We start from the raw sequence: 22,312 nt of genomic DNA, 5'->3' as shown, positions 1-22,312 counted from the left end.
TGAAGCTATACGAATAAATGAGTAGAAAGAAGATAATAAAGTACTCAATGTAATGAAATACCGAGGATATTGATAAGTATACTGAAAATATCAAGGTAATAAATTTTTTTATCGAAGAATAAAGTCGTTTGAAGCAATCATAAACAGTTAGAAACAAAAAATAAAGTTGAAGCATTGAAGCTTAATAACACATCAACAAGGATTAATAAATATTTTATTAGATTTTAAAAAAAAAAGTGACTGATGTTGAAAGATTACGTTTGAGTATTGAAGTATACGTTACACATGCATGAACGAGAACGTTGAGTAAAGTTGTGAAAATTTTGTTTGGAAGTTGTAAAATACAGAATGGCTTCTGATACGGATATGAAAATTCCTATTTTTGATGGCAAAGATTACAACCTTTTGAAAAAAAGATTATTACTTTTACTGAAATTTAGAACTTGTGATGAGGTAGTCACACGTGAAAAACAATTGAAAGATACTGATTGGGAAAAGCATGATTGTAAAGCTATGAACTTAATATATTCTAGTATTTCAAATGAACAATTGGAGTTTGTATGTGATGAAAAAACAGCAATTGATATATTAAATAAGTTTAATGAAATGTACTTAAAAAAATCAACTTCTTTACAAATAGTTTTGAGAAATAGACTGGATAAATTAAAACTGAAAGATTTTGAAAATGCTGATAGTTTCTTTAGTGAATTTGAGAAATTAATTAATGAATTGAAAAGTGCTGAAGCAGATATAAAAGAACAAGAAAAATTAGATTATTATTATTATTATTATTATTAACCAGAGTATAGTACAAAATATTACAACAAGTAGTAATAATTATACAATTATACATTACAAATTTGTAACCCGGCAGAGGATAAACCTGTTCGCTGGTCTGGTATTATAAAACTACTAACACTTAAAGAAATTAAAAGGAAAAAAAAAATTTAAAACTAAGAGTCATTTTGTATAATAGTTTATAATATTTCACAAATGAAGTATGGCTTAATATTGGTAGCAAGAATACTTCCTATAAAAGCTTACTTCACTAATATCTTCAATTTTGTTCTTCTATCTCAAATATCTGATTAACATTTGTCTGGCCGTTACAATTGTTGTCATTGATGCTTTCATTTTTCTTGCATATGATATTCTTTCATATGTATTTAGTCTAGCTGAACATGTAAGTCCTATAGCACACGTGACTCTATAATGAGGGAACATTTCAGTATGTTGTTTATGTGAATCGCATTTACATGTTGCTGTGAATACTATGTCATCTAAGACTATCAAATCTTTATATTTAGGTTGTTGTTCCAGTGAGTGCAATGAATTAGTGAAAGTTTGATATCCTCTGATACCTCTATAAAAGTATAATAATGCTTTATTGTTTCCAAGATAATTGATGTCTCCATAGGTTATTCGAATATTATTTGTTTGTAGAATCGGTTTTCCTGATGTATTTTTTGGTTTACTTGTTTCTATTTGCATACTATTGTTGTCTGCAATGTCATTTATTTGTTTAAATACTGTTTCTATGGGTTTATATCTTACTTTATCTATATTTGGTTCTTTGTGATCTTCTTTGCTTTCTTCTTTTATGAAATGTATAGGTTTTTTACCAATTAATTGTTTGTATGTGCAGTATTCACATTTATTAATGAAATTTATGTTGGTTGTATCTGTTTTTGTTAGAATGTAAGTTTCGTTTCTTTTTCCCTCTTTGAATCCGTTTTTTGTTTTGGTATTAATAGTTATCCGTTGTGAGTTCCATGCTATATCAATCACATTTGCAATTGTTTCAATTATTTTTCTGTAGTTATCTGATACTTTCATTTTTTTCATGTTATATTCAGACATTCGACGATGAGAACGATTTTGATGAAGTGTACAAGTGCCTTGTGAACACAAATATGTCGTTACATCCAAGAGAAACTTATCCTTATCCTCATCCACATGGACTTCCAATGCTGAATTTAGACTATCAAAGTTCCCTTGTTGCTTTAGTTTTTAATAGATTTGTTGTAAATTGTTGCAGTGTATTTTGTGGTTCATTGTATTCCTGTATCTAGTATCTAGTATGGATGGCCTTTGATCCATTTTTTTATTTTGTCCTTTATTGTTTTTATATTGCTATTTAAAGTTTTGAGGTGAGAAGGTAGTTGATTGAAGGTGGCTAAAGCTCTTGTATAGCTATCTTTAATGCTGATTGTTAATTTTCTTTTAAGGGGCTGTATAGTTTTTTTCCTTGTTACGGAATTTTTCTTTAGGAACATATCTTGCAGGTTGACATAGTGATACACTAGAGATTCCATGGTGAATGTTTGATCTATGTTTAGTGGATTTTTTCCATTTATAAACTTGTTTTTATTTATTATTTGTAATAGTCGCGTTTGTAGAGTTTGTATATATTTGAGTCTTCCAATGTATGCTCCACCCCATGCTATAATACCATAGGTTGTTATGTTATGGAAAAGTGCATAGTAAATCATACGTAGATTATCTGTGCTCATTATCCTAGATAATTTGTGGAAAATATAAGTTAGATATTTTAGTCTATTGTATAGCATGTTTGTATGCAGGTCCCATCTCATATGGCTATCGAAATGCACTCCAAGGTACTTAGTGTTATCAACTTTTCGAATGGGTGCACCCTTTATATTTATATGTAGATATGTTGAGTTGCTATTGCAGTTATTTCCAAAAGCCATATAAACTGTTTTGTCAATGTTTAGTGACAGTTTATTCAATGCTAGCCAAATGGATATTTTGTTTAAGTAGAAATTCATATTTCTTTCGACTTCATGCCATGTTTCGCCTTTCACGATAATTACCGTGTCATCAGCAAAAGCCGACACACTATCATTTGGTAGCAATTGTAACATCATTTATATAGATTATGAAAAATAAAGGTCCCAATATTGTACCTTGTGGTACGCCAATGTTGACTTGTTGATATTGACTATATTCACCATTGATTTTAACTCTTTGTTTCCTATTACTTAGATAGCTTTTGATAAGTTCATACGCACTACCTCTAATTCCATATCTATAGAGTTTTTTGAGTAGAATTTTGTGGTCCACAGTGTCAAAAGCTTTCGCTAGATCCAAGAAAGTTGCTGCTATTGATTTACTTTTGTCTAGTTGATTGTATATTGAGTTAGTTAGGTAGTATAGGGCATTTTTGGTGCTAAGACCTTTTCTAAAACCAAATTGTTTATTAGAAAATAAATTATGTTTGTTGAAAAAACTTGTAATCCTGATTTGTATTAATTTTTCAAAAATTTTGGCAATATTTGATATTAAAGATATAGGTCTATAATTTGTTGGTAGATACTTCTCTTTAGTTTTATGGATAGGAATAATTTCAGCACTTTTTAATTCATCAGGCTATATTTCTTTTTGTAAGCATAAATTAAAGATATAGGTCAACGGATCACTTATGTGATTTATTATCATCTTTAGTACCTGAGTGTTGATGCCATCAGATCCTCCATTTTTGTTGCCCATTTTTCTTATTGTTTGTTGAACTTCTATTCTATTTGTTAAATGTAGAAAAATACTGTTGTTGTTCATAGATGGTAGAGTAATGTTACTATTTATTGGTTGTCTAATATTATCACATATCTGTTTGCCTACTGTACTGAAAAATGTATTCATTTGTTCTGCAATGTCGTTTGAGTTTGTAATTTTATTATTACCTATTAATAGATGATTTATGTTATTGTTTTTTTTGGTTTTCTTCCCAATTTTGTTGTTGATTATTTTCCATAATTTTCGTGGATTGTGTTGATTTATTTTGATTTGATTTTTTTCATATTTTTCTTTAGCTAGATCTATGGTTTTTTTTAAAGTTTCTACATAGTTTTTATATTTTTGTCTTTTTATTGTATTATTGGGATCTTTTTTCCAATTATTATAAAGTTTTTCTTTGTGTGCACATGATATCGTTATTGCTTTAGTTATCCAATTACTCCTTGGGTTCATTTTATTCTTATTGTGTTTATTGTTATTAGATGATGCCTTGATACATGTTTGTATTTTTTCTATTAATTTGTTCGTAGCTAGGTTAGGGTCTTTTATTATTTGTATGTCAGCCCAAACAGTTCTTTTGGCTTTATTTTTTAGTTTAAAATAGTTTATTATTTTGAAATGGGTTTTTTGTACATTTATAATTATTCCTTAGACTCATCATTATTGGGTAGTGATCATTGAAGGGTACGTTGAGGACGTAAGTTTTATATTTGACTTTTTCTAGCCTAACAAAAAAATTATCTATACATGTACCTTTGTTAATATCAATATTGGATGGTCTTGTTATGGTATGTAGACCTGGGCAATATCCATTTTCTAGCAGTACTTGTAGAAAATCTTGATCTAGTATTTCTTCTCTCAATATATCAAAATTAAAGTCTCCCATTAAAATATTGTTTTTATATTTTTTGTTTATTTTGAATAATTCTTTGAGATTCAAAAGGAATTCAGATTTAGATAAATCATGGGATCTGTAAATTGCAGACAGCATCAAATTTTTGTTGTTTTCTAGTGTAATATTAGAGTTAATTATTTTTAATTTATCTATTTCAAGAATTTCTGTAATTTCGATGATTTCTTCTTTCATATACAAAACAACTCCATCTGATTTGTTTATTTTACTTTCATTGTAATATATTTTATAGTCTGGAATATGGAACATTTCATGATTGTCTAAATTCCATGTTTCTGTGCATACTATTATACATGGTTTTTTTTCGAGGTTCTTCAGAAATACTAGTAATTTATTGTAATTTTTTTTAAGGCTTCTGATGTTTATACAAAGAATGATATTATTTTCTTTACATATATATTTGTTTAGATCATCAATATTATCTGTTTTATGTTCATTTTCAAATATAATATCATATAAATTGTTATCCATATTGTAATATTGCAGAAAACTATTTAGTACTCCTTGTTTTATTACCTGTTGGACTTGGTGTAGATAACGATGATAACGATAAACTGTTATTTATTCTCGGACGGTTATATATCTTGCGGGTGTTTGTTTCAAAGGTTATTCTACCAAAATATCTTTGATGAGTTGGTTGAATTGGATAATCTGTCATTTCAATATACCTTTTTATTTTCATTTTTAAAACTTCACACATTTCGCTGTCGATTGCACTATGGTTTATGTTGTAGTTTTTACTATATGTTTCATTGTGGAAAATGCAGTTTGGACATTGGAGTATGCTGCTACTACACATTTTTGCTTGGTGCTTGCCTGCACATTTATAACACGTTGGCTCTTTTTTTGCTTTTTCACACTTTCCGCCGCCGTGGCCAAAACCTGAGCAGTTGTAACACGGATATGTATTGATGACGTCGAAGACTCTGCAGTTTTGACAACCAATAAATAATTTGTTACTATTGTTTTTTATATGTTTATATAAAATAGATGGAACTTCTACTATTGCAGTTACTGTTTTATTTTTTTCATTTGTAAATACATGATTTACTTTGCATTTTTCTTCGTATTGACTAAAATTTCTTGCATTAATATCAGTTTCTATATCTTTTACATTTGTTGTGAAAGCTTTAGAAATTCCTACTACTTTAATTATCGGTTTACGTATTTCTTCTTTTAGAACAAGAAGAACTCTCAAATTTTAAAAAGTTAGAAAGACCAATTTATGTAACTATTGCAGACGGTAGAAAAATAAAGTGTGAAAAAGTTGGAAATATTATAACATCATTTTATCAAAAAAGTTTTAGAACTGAAATAATTATGACAAATGTTTTTTATGTAAAAGAATTGGATAGAAATTTAATAAGTCAAGCAAGAATTACAAATAATAAAAATTTTTAAATCTTATCACAAGGAAATCGATCTCAAATTTATGATAGAAACAATAATATAATTTATACTGCGTATAATGAAAATGGTTTATATAAAATTTCGTCATATGTTGATAAAAGAAATATTAGCGTAAATAATTCTGGAATAATAAGTCAAAAAGAAAAATTGCATAGAATTCTTGGCCATGTAAATTTTGATTATTTAGAAAAACTTTGCAAATATGAATTAATCGAAGGACTTCCAAAAAACTTAGAAAAAGAGTATATGAAATGTGGAATCTGTATCAAAAATAAAATGCATAATTTACGTTTTGAAAACAATAGAACAAGAGCAACAGAAATCCTTCAATTAGTTCATACTAACTTAAATGGCCCACACAGAAATACGGGATACGAAGGTTCAAAATATTTTCTCACATTTATTAACGACTTTAGCAAATGCACATTGATTTTTCCAATTCAAAGTAAAACTGAAGTATATCAATGTTTTCTTGAGTACATAAATTTAGTAGAAAATTTAACAGGTAAAAAGATTGAAAAATTGAGGTGCGATAATGGAAAAGAATACATAAATAACAATGTTTTTAACTTGATCAGAGATAAAGGTATATATCTTGAACCTTGCCCACCGTATGTTCATCCACTAAATGGAACAGCGGAGAGATACAATAGAACGGTCATGGACACCGCTAGATGTTTATTATCTGAAGCAAAGTTAAATATTAGATATTGGCCTGAAGCAGTAAAAACTGCAGCGTACTTAAAAAATCGTACAATTGCGAATACACTTCTTAATAGGACACCTTACGAGATATTTTTTGGAAAAAGATCGAGTATGAAGTATTTAAGAATTTTTGGAAGTAAAATCTTTGTAAAAACTCCGGAAGAAAAAAGACATTCAAAATAGGACAGAAAAGCTGATATGGGAATTTTGGTTGGATATGATAACATAGGTTATAGAGTTTTAATGAACGGTAGAATAATAATTGCTAGACACGTAGAAGTAGTTGAAGATGATGTGAAATGGATAGGAATAGATACTGATAATGAGAGTGAAAATGAATCTGAAATAAGTTATGAAAGTATGAGTGATGATGAAGTATTTTATGATAATGATAAAATTAAGAAAGAAAACGAATTTAAAAAAGGAAAAAAATCTAGTACAAATTCAAGCGGTAATGATAATGAAAAAGTAAACTCAAAGTTTGAAAGGAGAGAATCAACGCGAGAGAAAAGAAAACCTAGTTGGTACGGTCAACCAGTGACAAGTTTTATTTATGTAAATACTGTTAGTGCTGATTCACCTAAGACTTATAATGATTCTGCTTTGTGGAATGATGCTATGGTAAAAGAAATTCAAAGTATAGAAAAAAATAAAACTTGGACAAAAGTTGACAAACCAATAGATAAGAAAATTTTAGATTTAAGATGGGTTTATACAAATAAATCTGATGGTAGGAAAAAAGCGAGACTTGTGGTACGTGGATACTAACAAGATCAAATAATTGAGGACATATATTCACCAGTAGCTAGACTGCAAACTTTGAAATTACTTTTAGCTTACTGTAACCAAAATGAATTTTATATTGAACAAATGGATGTTGAAACAGCTTTTTTGAATGGAAAAGTTAAATCTGAAATTTATGTGAAAATACCACAAGGTTATGAAAATGTTAATGAGAATTCTGATAAAGTTTTAAAGTTAGAAAAAGCTTTGTATGGCTTAAGAGAAAGTCCTAGAGCTTGGTACGAATGTTTTGATAATTTTATTAAAAGTATGAATTTCAAAAGAAGTGAAAGCGACTATTGTTTATATTATAAAACTGAGAATGGAGAAAAAATTTATATATTATTATTTGTTGATGATTTGCTAGTTTGTTCAAAAAATCAAACTGTCATTGATAAAATTAAAAAGAAATTAATGAAAAGATTTGCTATGAAAGATCTAGGAAAAATAAAAACGTATTTAGGAATTAATGTTCAATATGATCTTCAAAAAGGAAAATTGAGTCTCGATCAGACTGATTATATAAACTCGTTAGGAAATGTTTATAATTTAGAAAATACTAAACTGTACTCAACACCTATGGAGGAAAGGTTACATATACCTCCAGCACAATCAGCATCTAATGAAATTAAATATAGAAATTTAATTGGAGCACTTTTGTATATCAGTATATGTACTCGACCAGATATAAGCTATAGTGTAAATTATTTGAGTAGGTTTCAAAATTGTTATGATAAAACGCATTATAAATATGCTTTAAGAGTACTGAAATATTTATATTTAACCAAAGAAAAAAGATTGAATTTTATAAGAAAATCGAGTAATAATAATATTCTAGATTGCTATGTTGATGCTGATTGGGCAGGTGACAAAAATAGTAGACAGTCGACGACAGGTTTTGTTATACGTTATTATGGGAATACAATTTTTTGGAAAGTAAAGAAACAAAGTAGTGTAGCTAAATCTTCTACAGCAGCAGAATATGTAGCTTTATCTGATGCTGTTAGCGAGGTAAAAGTAATCAAAAATTTATTAAAAGATTTAGACGTAAATATTGTTAAACCTATAAAAATCTACGAAGATAACTCTGGTGCAATTGCTATTGCCAAATATGGTAATCTCACAAAGAAATCTAAATACATAGAAACGCATTTTCATTTTGTTCACGAAAGCTACGTAAGAAATGAAATTGATATTGTAAAAGTAGAGAGTGAAAAGAATATTGCGGATATATTTACAAAAGCACTAGGTAAAAACAAGTTCGAAATGTTCAGGAAAGATTTAAATATTGTATAATGAATTATAAGAGAAAGAATGTAAGATTTATGAAACTTGTGAATATTATGGATTTTTTGAAAATGTTTATTGCTAAGAAATATAAATTCAAGGAGGTGTGTTGAAATATGTGAATTAATATTTGCAGCGTAAAAGATGTATGTAGTAGCGCATGCGCAGAAGCGCACGAGATGTATTTGTACGTATCTTAAAAGCGAGTCTAGAGAGAGTGGCTGCTCGAGGCGGACCGTGTCTCTGAGTATACGATCCACGTTGTATACATACTTGCATGATAATATATTTTATTTAAGAAGATGCAATCTTTTTTATCCCAGTCATTTTTAACAATTAGACCAATTCGATGCCATACTGAAGGAAAAGCGGCGGCCTCATCCGGCAAAAGTTCTTTTTCACCACGAAAATGCTCCGGTTCCCATGAGTTCCATTCGATAGCCAAATTATTTGATTTACGCTACGAAATACTTTTTCATTCACCTTATTCTTCAGATTTAGCCCCTTCCGATTATTTTTTGTTTCCTGACATAAAAATTTGGCTTGTGGGTAAAAGATTTTCATCTAACGAAGAGGTAATTACTGCGACCAATAAACATTTTGCAGAGTTTGATAAAAATTACTTTTCAGAGAACATAAAAAAGATTGAGCACCGCTATAATACGTAAATGTATTGAGTTAAAAGGAAATATGTTGAAATTATTAAAATCAGAATTATTTAAATAAATAGTATTTTTTTTATTTGAAGTAATGAACTTATTGAACAACCCTCGTAAATCATTAAAACTTTTATTTTGCGAGTCAGGTAAGAAACTTCGTGTAATGGTGAATAAAAGAAAATTATTGTAACAATTTTTAAGAAAACTGAAGAAACTGTGAGTATTATTCATAAACGTCAATCATTATCAAACAAAAATATTTAAATAAACTAGTTCATACTAATTTTAGTTTTAAAAAATTATATTTTTATAAAATACTTTATGTGCGCATGTACATAATTTAGAAAAATTATTATTGATTTGATAAAATACAAGCTTATTTATTAAACAGTAATTGCTATAACTAAACATCTGATTAAACCAATTACGCTTACATAAAGACAAAATTTCATGCAAGAAAAATATAAAAATATAGAAAATCTTAAAATTTTATTTAAAAAACAACGTAGAAAAACTTAATAATGTATTTTCTTAATGTTGAGTAATTTTTTTTTTCATACTTCGAACAGTTACTAATTTCTGATATTTCTGATAGGACACAGTATTTTAGAAATCCACTGACAATTTAATGACGAAAAACGTTGGAAAACTACTTACAAAATCTTGAGAATGCATTTAAAAGTTATTAGGAAATTTGTAATTTCGAAATACTAGCCTTCCATTTAGATAATGTGTAAGAAACCATCTTTGACAATTTATTTCGTTTAATTTATACGGTTAACTTATTATGCTACTGCTACAGTTTTAATTATTAAATAATTCAATTCGAGAGGAGCACCATTCGGAGATTATAAAACGAAATTGTAAGTTGATTGAATTTTACTGTGACTATTTGAATACGGTACTTTATTGATATCATCTAATAAACAGAATATGCTTTTATTTTTTTGAGTTCAAATTCTGCAGGCTCAGCTTCTGTGTATAGAGTCGAATCGTGGCTTGATTTATAATAAATTTAAAATGAAGGGGAAATAGATACTGTAGTATATGTTAATTAATAAATGAGCCCTTCTATTGAATAAATGGTAACGTATAGATGCAAACGAATAAAAATACAAAATAAGTGTATAAAGTACTACGAGGGTCGTTTGAACAGTCTGTGCAAAGTCAGAGAGATGGCGCTACTAGTGCATATCAAGGTTATTTTCAGTTAGTGGCATATCTTGGAAGAGCACACACCAAGTTTCAACCAGATCGGCCAATTACTTAGCGTTTTACATTCGTTTCAATCAAAGAAATCGAGTGGTTGTAAAAAATGGACGAAAAAGAATTTCGTGTATTGATTAAACATTACTTTTTCAAAGGCAAAACGCCTCAGGAGATTAAACAGAAGCTTGATTAGAATGGTATATAAATAGTTTCAAAATTTTCGGAGTGGCCATATGAGCACAAAAGACGCTGAACGTTCTGGACGCCCTGTTGAGGTTACCACTTCAGAAATCATTGATAAAATCCATGATATAGTGATGGCTGACAGAAGAGTGAAGGTGCGTGAGATTGCTAGTACTGTAGGCATCTCGAGCGAATGGGTACATAATATTTTGCACCAACATTTGGACATGAAAAAGCTATCCGCTAGATGGGTGCCGTGATTGCTCACGATTGACCAAAAACGAGATCGTGTGAAGTGTTGCAAGAATGGTGTGCAGCTGTTCCAGCAAAATACGCAAGACTTTAAGCGTCGTTTCATCACTGTAGATGAAACATGGATATATCACTACACTCCTGAGACCAAAGAACAGTCTAAACAATGGGTTACCAAGGGGGAATCTGCTCCGAAAAAGGCCAAGACAATTCCTTCGGCCGGGAAGGTTATGGCGACTGTCTTTTGTGATTCGCAAGGAATAATCTTCATCGACTATCTGGAAAAGGGTAAAACCATTACAGGCGAATATTATTCATCGTTATTGAGTTTTTTGAAAACCGAGTTGCTAGAGAAACGTCCACGATTGGCCCACAAAAAAGTCCTCTTCCACCACGACAATGCGCCAACTCACGCCTCAGCAGTTATGGCCGCAAAACTGATAGAGATAGGGTTCCAACTCGTTTCACATCCCCCCTATTCTCCAGACTTAGCTCCGTCGGACTACTATTTGTTCCCTAATATGAAAAAATGGCTGGCGGGGAAAAGATTTTATTCAAACGAGAAGGTGATTGCAGAAACGAATGTCTATTTTACAGACTCGGAGAAATCCTATAATTTGGAAGGGATTAACAAACTAGAGCAGCGTTGGATGAAGTGTATAAGCCTAGAAGGAGACTATATTGAAAAATAAAAAATATTTATTAAAAAAAATCAAGCAGTTTTTATTTTTGCACGGACTTTTTAAACGACCCTCTTATAGGTGTGTGTCCGAGTATGTAGGTTCGGTACTTATAACTATTAACAATTTAGAACTAAATAATTAAATCAAAGTTATTAACTAAAAACTCGCAATAAGTATTAGGTATTTACTAGAACCGCTATTTCATATACTTCAAAATTCAATAGGTAGATGCTATGCATTTATGAAAACGACTAATAGAATATACACATGAAGAATGCTGGTTGATAATAAGTCATGAAGTACTTATATTAAGTTCTGTGAATTCTCAATACATTTTCACTATTATGAAAATGAAGGCCATGAATAATGTATACAAGAATTAATAACACAGGCTAACAATGAAAATGACTCAGAGGTGTGACACAACTTAATTGAAGTACTCTGATGCGCTGTATTCGAATCCGACCTCATAATTGAGCCATTACCTAAGTATTCGGAGATATCCTTACCTAAAACTGCAATTAATACAGTTTTTAGCCATTTTTAAGGGTATATCACTTCACTAGAAATCTAAAAAAAACCGCCTAAAAGAGCTACTTTCAAGCTTTAAAAAAACATGATTACTTTTACGATTTAAATCTATTTATGGAGAGATACCGTTCATCTACAATGGAAAAAAGTATATAACGAGTATTTATTTATTGCACATTACATATTAGTCACTCAAATACCATAAAGGTAAGCCCAAGAATACAGTAACCTGCAAACTATATTGCGTTGTTGGATTTACCTTCCTGGGAATTAAGGTTTGTAGATTATTGCGTTCACGAGTTTACTTTCCTAGGGTTTAATGGCTTGCAGGTTATTATGCCTGTTTGTCTATTGTTCAAGCTTCAACTCATTGAAATTATTCTTCTTTTGGTTTAAGCTATATCATGGCAAGTTTTGAGCAAATCCTTAGGTGTCCGGTCGTCTTGATTACGTTTGTATATTCTTGAGCCTACGGTTTTCTAAATTATACATCAAGTAACCGTATATCTTACTTCATTTTCTTGTAAGTACGTTCTCGATTTTCGTTAAATGGCCGTTCAGGGATCGTCCTTTGTGTTCTACGATAGATCATTTCTCTGTAAAGACTAGCAATAGTTAGTCATCATATTCTCGTCCCACTTACCTTGATAATGTCTTTCTTTCTGTTTCAAATCCTGATGGAAACGTTTATCCATTTTCTTACTGAATTTGCAGGGAAGAATTTCAAATGAGAAGATAGAAAGTGGAGTTTCAAGCTCTAAGACACCCTAACGTTTCAAAATTTTTCAACATTATAAATAAAATTATTTTATAATTTCGATCTCTATGATTTCCCATAAAATTCTCTACTACGTTTTTAAAACTTGATTGTTGAATTAACTAGTTGTGGCTTTTGTAATCTATCTTATGAAAGAGGAATTAGATACTTTCATAGGATTCTTTTACCATAGTGGAGTGGCCTATAGGAACCGGTGCACATTCATTCCCGTTATGTAGAAGTACTCAAGGATTTGTTACTGAGAAGTCCACAAAAAGTTGCCAATTTTCTGGTTTGTAATCGTCTTTTATACCGTTGAAGTCGATAAGACTTTCTATATCGTTACAATAAACAAGGTTACTTTCACTTTTGAAATATATTTGACATTTTTTTATCTCTTCTTCTGTATATGTAATAGTAACTGTTGTTCCAGGAAGTAAGAGATGTCTCTCTTCCAATCGTGATATGAGCAACTCTGCTGAATCTTTAAGGAGACTGAAATCACGAATCAAATCATTCAAGGCGTTTTGATTAAATAGCTGAGGTTCTTTTGATCCAGATGGAAATTCATTTTCATCTTCCTGATCTTCACTATCGACTGATTGAGGTCTGGGTCCAGACTTTTTAGTTCTATCTATCTTGCCATATTATTATAAATATTTTGGATAAATCAGCGATACTTTATTGCTATGCTTAAAACTAGTTATATCACATTTGCCGAAATAGCAATCATTAGTATAACTTATGGGTTTACACCAAACTGTTGGCTGGATAACAACTTCTCGTTGAATGCTATCTTATCAAAATACAGCGACAAACCTTACATATAACCTTAGGAACTCAAGATTTTTCATAGGTGTATTATAACAATCGTTAAATTGAGTTTTTATGTTATCATTAATTTTGTTATGGCAATGAAGTACTTCAAACTTTCCGCAAATGTAACAGAAATAATCTTTTCTCTCTTTTCGTGGTATTCTAGACATTTTGACTAACTTATCTGTATGAATCTTATCTATGTATGAACTAATCTTACACACTATTTTTAATATTTTTGAGTAATAGATCGAATGTTACACACTATTTTCAATATAATTAATAGAACTACGTTAATGACATAGGAACCAATAGTTTAAATTTGTATTAAACATGCATCAAAATTTTTTTCGAGAATTCAATTCTTCATCCTTCTAATTACTTATCCATTAGTCTGACATTCAAATGCAATCTTTAACACGGACAGTTTCAGCTCAACAGGATTCAACTTTATGCACTTATCGATACTACTCAATATTGATCAATACAACGATGAAATAACACTAATAGAGGGTACGATAGATACTTAATTTTAGGTTATTGGTGTCAGCTATCTCAAATTTGACAAGGTTATATATGATTTTCAATAAATGGCCTTTAACAAGCGACTAATGTGTATTGTACAATAAATAAATACTCATAGTGTGATAGGCTCGTAGGAGATGGCTCAATTTTAAAGTTGGATTCACATTCTGTGCTTCAAAATACTCCGGATAAGTGGTATCACACCTCCAGGTCATTACTTTTTCGAAATTTTATCGGTCTGTGTAATTATATCAGATACACGGTAAGCATCGGCGAGTTATGGTGCTTTTACATACATGCAAAAAATACACTACACTAATTGGGGGAAAAACTAGCAAAGCAGTACAAAGTATAATCAGAATTATAAATTCACACACTACAATTACCATCGGCAAATTCCGGTTTTTTCTCTTTCTTCAATTCCCCCTTAGATGCGATGATCAGTCATCAAGCAGGAAAACTTGGAATTCATATCAATTAGACATAAAATGCTGTCTCTCTCTTTTTACTCGGTCAAGCTATTGGCCTGACTTTGTTTACTATCAAGTCTAGGCAATTTAAATGTGACGCGCTCTCTTTCTTTACTTGTTAAACTATCAAATTCCAAGCTTACCTATTGCCAGTTGTAAGTGAGTGTGGCTATCATAATATACGCATATGAATAGATAGTATTAGAACATTATACTGCTTATAATGATAAGGAAAGAGAATACATTTTTATGTGCATTAAATTAATAATATTTGCGCTTTTCTTTAAGGCGTAATAGTGTTGTGTTGTTAAATATTCCCATGCCTTATGATTTTCTGCATTAATAGATTATTTTCTATTGGCCAACAGGTTATAAATTTCGAAAGAATAGCTGGTCAAAAAATTATTAATTGTTAATAATTCTGGTGTTCATCATTTACATATCAGCATATGAAAAAAAACAAAAGATAATTGTTAATAATTAGTTAATAATTATTAAGTAAATATTAATAATTAGCTTATAAACTAATCGCTAGTGCAATGCGGAGTACAGTGAGCTGGCCGCTGACTTTTTGCACTGCTTTGCGGAAATTATTATAATTTACCCGTTAATGAAACAGCTCGTTACAAATTTACGGTAAATACTAGGCGGTATTGGTCGATGATAACAATTTAGCATAGCAGGACTCACCATAGTCATACTATGCACACCAGTATTTGAAGTGAACATTACCTCTTCCAAGTTCTCGTACCTTGCTTATCTAGATATTCCATATAATATTTAGATATATATTCTAGATAATGTTTTAATTGCATGCCATTCCGGTGCCTCTAATCTTGTAGCAAATACTCCGTCTCGTCTTGTTCAGAGTGTGATATCAGACCGGCACCTAACTCCATGTTACTGGCATGAGTTTATAGAACAAACTTTTCTTCGGAATCAGATGGTTTCATGATCAGAGCGGAGATCATGAAATGCTTAGTTCTGCCAAACATACCTAAAACTACTGATACCAGCATACCATGTTCAAGTATCTTCTAAGCTTCTTTTGTTTCTTTGGATTTTAAGACTTCAATAGATGGCGCATATTATCTAAGTCGAGTTTATTCCGTTTTTCCGATTGGGTTTACTAAAATACCCAGGTATCGTATGTCTGACTTGCAGAATACGCTCTTCTCCTGGTTAATGGCCATTACTAGAAGCAGAGCTTCAATCTTTCTCAATCGCCTCAGTACCTTAGCAAGGTACAGTAGGTGCTTCTCAATAAAAATTGATTTTATTTATGATGACACAACTCATAAAAAAAGAAAAATCATATACTCGCATGTATTTCTAAGCTCTACAAAACTCCTTTAAAATCATATTCTATTGGTTGCTGTAGCACGTTTCGGAGCCGAGATATAAAACTTTGAATTTTGCTAATTTTGGTCTAGGGTGCGCAAAAGTCGTCCGACGGCAGTTCAAATGTATACGTGTATACGCGCGCACGCGTACGCGCGCGCGCGTGTGTGTGTGTGTACGTGGATGTGTGTATGCATGTGCGTGTGTGTCTTTCTCTCAATAACTTTAAGTCACAAAAAATTATAATTTTTCTCCATATTACCATAAAAATAACTTTTTCTTTTTAATTAAACTTTTTTTGAATACATATTCATTGTCATGTAGGACGATGCACGTAAAAACTAGTTTAAATCACCTAAATATAAATTACTCAATTTTGTGAAATACTATTCTTCCAAACAAAATGTTTCAGATATAATAACTACAAACTGACAGGTTTTAGGGTTCTTCTTTGAACAATTGATTTCGAATTATAATTATAATAACTAGATCATCAAAATTATGAACAATTTTTATGGTAATTCATGTTAACATAGATTTAATCTTCAGTCTTATGTAAAAATGTTCAATAAAATTATCGTTGTAATAGAATAAATTATACAATAAAAATAGTAATATATCCCCAGGCTTCATATAATAAAAATCTTAAAATATTCGGATCTACAATATTTTCTAAGTAATATTTAGATATGATATTCCTTTTAAAATATACATTGTAAAGTATATGATTCCCCTGCTTTGAAAAGAAATTCTTTTTTCAACATTAGTAGTTACGGTTTGTCTGTTTTGGAATAAAGTCGATCTTTTATTTTAAAACTATCAAAATGAAGAAAATCTAATTTATTCATGATTTGTTTTAAAGATCTTCAAATTCAATTTAATTTCGATTATTAGTACACGGTGATCCGAAAGTATGTCCGAAATCTCACTAAATGTATGTTTTTCCCAAATAATGTCATAAAACAATTTTTTTTAAACTAAATGAATTTAACTGATACTTTTTTGATAAAACTGATCATCTGAACATTTTATTATACCGTGTGACGTCGTGGCAACAACACAGCTCAGGTGCGCTTGAGGCTTAGCGCAGTCTCAGGGTTTCGATGTTACCAGAACTGCGATTTCTCGCCTAAACTGGCGTGGATCACTTGTCAAGAAAATTTTTAACCGAGGGAGATAGTGCCACTGAGCATATATTTCTGCCCTTGGATTCCAATCAATAGTTGTATTCCTTAGGTGAGAAGCACCACGGGTCCTATCAATAGTAGTACACGGATACACTAACAAAAATAGTACCTGGAGCCTATCAAAAGTAGTCTCCAGATATGGAAAAAAAGGGAAGTAATTTTATTACGGGCTATTTCTAAAACAGTGGAAAGATAGATGAAATAAAAAAATTATTTTGTTTGCTTACTGGTTTTTTTTATTGTGAAATTTCCCTTTTCTTAACTTGCGCGTTCTTATTTGGTATTGGTCGATTTCTCCTTGACTTGTTCTGTTTCTTGTGTTGCTTAGCTGCTTGACTTCCTTGGTTTGCTTGATCTGCTCCTCACTAGCAGCACGAGAAAGATTTTACTCTTCGTGTGGTTCCCTTCTCAACTGCCCCTCGAGCCTAGTACAGCTCCTTTTATACACTGGAGTGGCTGGGTGGCGAGTCCCTCTCTCTGCGTCTTGATTTTGCTCATTTTTGGGCCCTGATTAGAACCGGGGCGTGGGGAAAAATCGGAGGCGCGGACACTGGGGTACAGGCCTTTGCTCGCGAGATGGCTCCTCGAGTACCGTTCTCAATCAAGATTTATTCAATAAGAAGGTTTACAATAACTTAAAAATTATTTTTGGTACAAACTCGATCGGTCGTACATAACTTACAAGTTACTTGATACTAGGGATAATATCGTAGGTTTTTTCGCAATTTACAGTCGAATATAATTTGTATTGAAATAAGAAAAGAAATAGAAAATAAAGGATAACTTATTATATCGCACGCTGTATTGTATAGATTCATGGATGGTTTATTAAATTATTCACTAATCATGCAGTTCTATTTATTTTAAATTTTTAATCGGAGAACTAATACAAAAAAACTTATGTAACTTAACAGGGCGATTATTTCCTAATTTCTTACAATAAAAGTTCGTTTAATAACATAGCATTTATATTAACGCCCATATACGAGGTGTGATCAAAAAGTAAGGTGAATTTTTATTTTTCTGAAAAAATATTTATTTATTCATCAATTTTTATTTTATCTCCTTCAAAGTAATCCCCCTCGGATATAATGCACTTGTGCCAACGCTTTTTCCAATCCTCAAAGCATTTCAAAAAATCATTTTTTGTGATCTTGTTTAGTTCATCCTTCGATGCCGTCTTTATCTCCTCAATCGTGGCAAAACGCCGTCCTTTCATGGGCCTCTTCAGTTTTGGGAACAAGAAGAAGTCACAGGGGGCCAGATCTGGGGAATACGGTGCCTGTGGCATCGTTACTATGTTGGTTTTAGCCAAAAATTCGCGCACAAACAACGATGTGTGAGCAGGGGTGTTATCATGGTGCAAAAGCCAATTTTTATTTTTCCACAAATTCGGACGTTTCTGGCGGATTGCTTCGCGCAAATTGCGCATAACTTGCAGGTAATATTCCTTATTTACTGTTCTACCCTGTGGCAAGAACTCATGATGCACCACGCCCCTGCAGTCAAAGAAAACTATAAGCAAAACCTTTACATTTGATCGAACTTGGCGTGCTTTTTTTGGTCTTGGTGATCCAGAATGCCTCCACTGGGACGATTGAGTCTTAGTCTCGACGTCAAAATTGATTGGCACGAATCAAATGAGATGCCAATATCATCAGCAATTTCTCTAATGGTAATTCGACGATTTCCCAACACTATTTTCTTCACTTCTTCAACATTCTCATCAGTTGTTGATGTGCTGGGGCGTCCAGAACGAGGTTCATCGTCGGTGTCTTCTCGGCCTTCTTGGAAGAGTTTACACCACTTGTAAACAGTTTTTTGGCTTAAAATAGACTCACCGTATGCCACTTTCAGCGTTTTAAGTGTTTTGGAACATTTGATTCCATTTTTCACACAAAATTTAATGCAAACTCTTTGATCCATGTTTTTAGACAGCAGCAAATCGTGGAGCACGCAAAACACTTCTAACCTTGATGCCTCTCACAAACAAAACAAACATACTACAAAGCTGAAATTTGGAACGTATGTTCTAGACGAGTGTACCGACATAACCAAATAAAAAAGTCGAAGATTGAACGGACGTAGCCCGCTAAATTTAAAAATTCACCTTACTTTTTGATCACACCTCGTATATTTTTTCTTGATTTCCCTTTTTTCTTATTTTCTGGCTAATCGAAGCTTCGGAGTGAAAACTCAATAAGACGTTTGAGAGGCCAGAATTATCCGGGATGTATTGCGGAAGTTAAATAATTAAGTTTGGATAATTCTAAATTTTATTTCATCCCAATGATAAATTTTTGAGCATCTTAAAGGAAGAAAAATCCCGTAGGAAAAGTAGCATACAGGATGCAGTCACGGATTTATGACCCTCTTCTCCCATCGACAAGTTGACGTCTGTTGAACACGTGTAAGGGAGCTACGCGCTCTTTGCATGCGTGAGAGAGCACTGGCTCGGATGCAGTACAGATTTTTATTGCCTTTCGAGGGAAATTCCTATCACGACACTCATCACAGTCCCCCTCGCTATTGAGCAACTGTTTTCATTCCGTTCTTGGCTTAGATGCTACACAAAAAAAAAATTCTTATTAAATTAAAATTATATTATCCGCCGTCACAACCGTTAAAAATATTTATAAACAAAAGATAAAGATATAGTAAAAATTAAAAGACTTAGAATGTTACAGAATAACCTTCGATAGTCTTCGTAGTCGTCTGTTCACTTATCGTTGGTAAACTACCTTGACCCTACAATTATAAATATTAAATATTAGCACTTAACTAACATTTCTGCAGAATGATCTTTTCTACTCTTGACTGACCTAACGAAAATTATTTTATTTCAGAAAATTGCAAAGCAGAAATAAGAGATCCTTGAAGTGCCACAAAAATTGGATTTTAAAAAAAAAACAAAAGTTCCGAAGACAAGGAAAATTTGTCAAAAATGATTCAAAATACAGTTCACGTAGAAGATGTTTAAAGTTTTAGAATATGTTTAATTATAGATTTATATTTCTTTTGGAAATTTTATTCTTATATAATCCTCATAACTGAAACTTTTTAAAATATAATATTAAACTTTACCTTCTGCGATTTAATGTTTAACATGGAATCTTCAATTACGAAAAATTTACCCGTGAGCCATTTAAGAAAATTCCAGCTCAAGGCGCCACGTCAACAAATTATTTAGGTGGTTAATATCAGACGGTGCATTCGCTTTGCTGTTACAGTAGTAATGGACTTGTTACCACCTTGACTCACAAAACAACCTGAAATTATTTAGGAAATACGTGCACATGCATGAAATAAACAGGCACCCACGTACCCTTGATTCAAATGATTACAACTTCCGTCCAACATAACGCTTTCGTATTTTTAGTACCAGTCACTCAAATGCCGTGACATGCCGCCTTAGAATATTAGTATTTTCATTCTGTATATATATAGAGTGTAAAAAAATAATATATAAAATATCCTCTACTTACTCTCTCCTTTAATCTCTCTTTGTCTTTCTCTCAGGTAACATAATAAAATACTACAATCAACATAAAAATGTTCGCAACTAAATTATATGTATCACAAATTTGATAGACGACGTAGTTTCACATAGATAAAATTAGTGATGCACTATAAAATTTGTAAGATAAAACATATGAAATGCATTATAAAAGTTGAAAAAATAAAATGAGGTCGAGCAAAAGCATATCAAAGCAGTGCGGAATCATTCAACGTGAGAAATGCATAAATCATGCATATTTATAGTAAAAACCATGAAATACGTGGGTATCATCTCAGTGCAAGAAGTTGGAACTCAGTCTAAAAATGAGAGACGAAGAATATTGTGTTTCTTTCAAATACTAAACTTTTCACTTTCAATGATCGGATACAAATCTTCTAATCACTCACTACTAATTCTAAATAACTCATATAGATTCAAAGAACCAAAACCATGACTTAGATTTTTCTAAATCTTTAATATATTCATCTGTATAAAATTTAACGAGATACATAGTTTTTTATTTTTCCTAGAAATTACGATTAGTATTGATAACATTTATATTTTGTGTTACGTCTTGTTTTTATGTTATTTTATAAGGAGATAATTCATGTATCCACGTGAATAGCAAAGGTTTATGGAATAATACGGATTGTATACGGAAAGAGTATTCTATAGCGTGAAAGCAATAAACTTAGCAAAAATACTGTAAATCAAATAAATTAATAACAAAAATATATCCTAAAATAATAAGAGATATCAACTCTCATTACCTATACTTATGGATGTGTTGGATAAAGTCCATCAGTTGAATTTATTATTTTTCCTTTTTTATGTTCGTCTGGCTCTAATATTCCCGTTATTAGTGAGCGCGCCTCAGCTTCTTTATTTTTAATATTGTGGATATTATTTGATTCCTCAAATAAAATTGAATTACTGAACATAAAAATTACAATTTTCAAAAACTTTTTTTCCCTTTTATTTTCGTTACAAAAACATAATTTGTTAATAAAAATAATAATACTGTCAGGATTAAAATTAAAATGCATACTTAATTGGGAAACTTATTCACTTGAAAAAATAAATTTACATTAGACTATGTTTAGTATATTCTACAACTTCAACTTCTATTTAACGTTGGATTTGATTGCAGCGATCATAAATACTTATTAGACTATTATTTCCGTTCGTATGAGAATAGAAAAAATAACAAAGATAAAACTATCTAAAATCGATGGAACGATCATTAAATTTCTTGCTAAATATTTTTCAAAATAAATATATTTAGAATAGACAAATGCACTGTACAATAAAAAACAACATTAGAAATATTTCAATTAATAAAAATAGAGATGCAACAACTAGAACTTGTGTAAAGAAAATTAAACTTTTTGCTTAATTACAGCTAGTGTATAAACTAGTTTATATGAGCGTGGTCCGATAAGTACTTAGCCTCACCAATCGATGGCGCCACTCTCGCAAGAGAAATATACTACCACGTAGTACTATCTTGTCAATGGTTACTGTCAAAATTTCAGCCAAATCGGACTCATAGTTCTGTTGTGACCGCG

At 31.1% G+C, this 22,312-nt stretch overlaps 1 protein-coding gene across 1 annotated transcript in view; it reads left to right on the top strand.

Annotated features, from left to right (window-relative positions):
- LOC131665444 (probable 18S rRNA (guanine-N(7))-methyltransferase) overlaps positions 1-21,368 on the top strand; it is a 162,849-nt gene extending 141,481 nt beyond the window's left edge. Inside the window, 1 exon segment of the mRNA XM_058937324.1 lies at positions 20,092-21,368. Within this exon segment, the coding sequence (XP_058793307.1) occupies positions 20,092-20,233 (142 nt within the window). The 3' untranslated portion in view covers positions 20,234-21,368.
- Positions 21,369-22,312: the final 944 nt, after the last annotated feature.

Source organism: Phymastichus coffea, unplaced genomic scaffold, assembly GCF_024137745.1.
Source record: "Phymastichus coffea isolate CEN01 unplaced genomic scaffold, Cenicafe_Pcof_1.1 PCOF00051, whole genome shotgun sequence".
Lineage (NCBI taxonomy): Eukaryota > Metazoa > Arthropoda > Insecta > Hymenoptera > Eulophidae > Phymastichus > Phymastichus coffea.
This window is presented reverse-complemented; position numbering and strand designations above follow the sequence as displayed.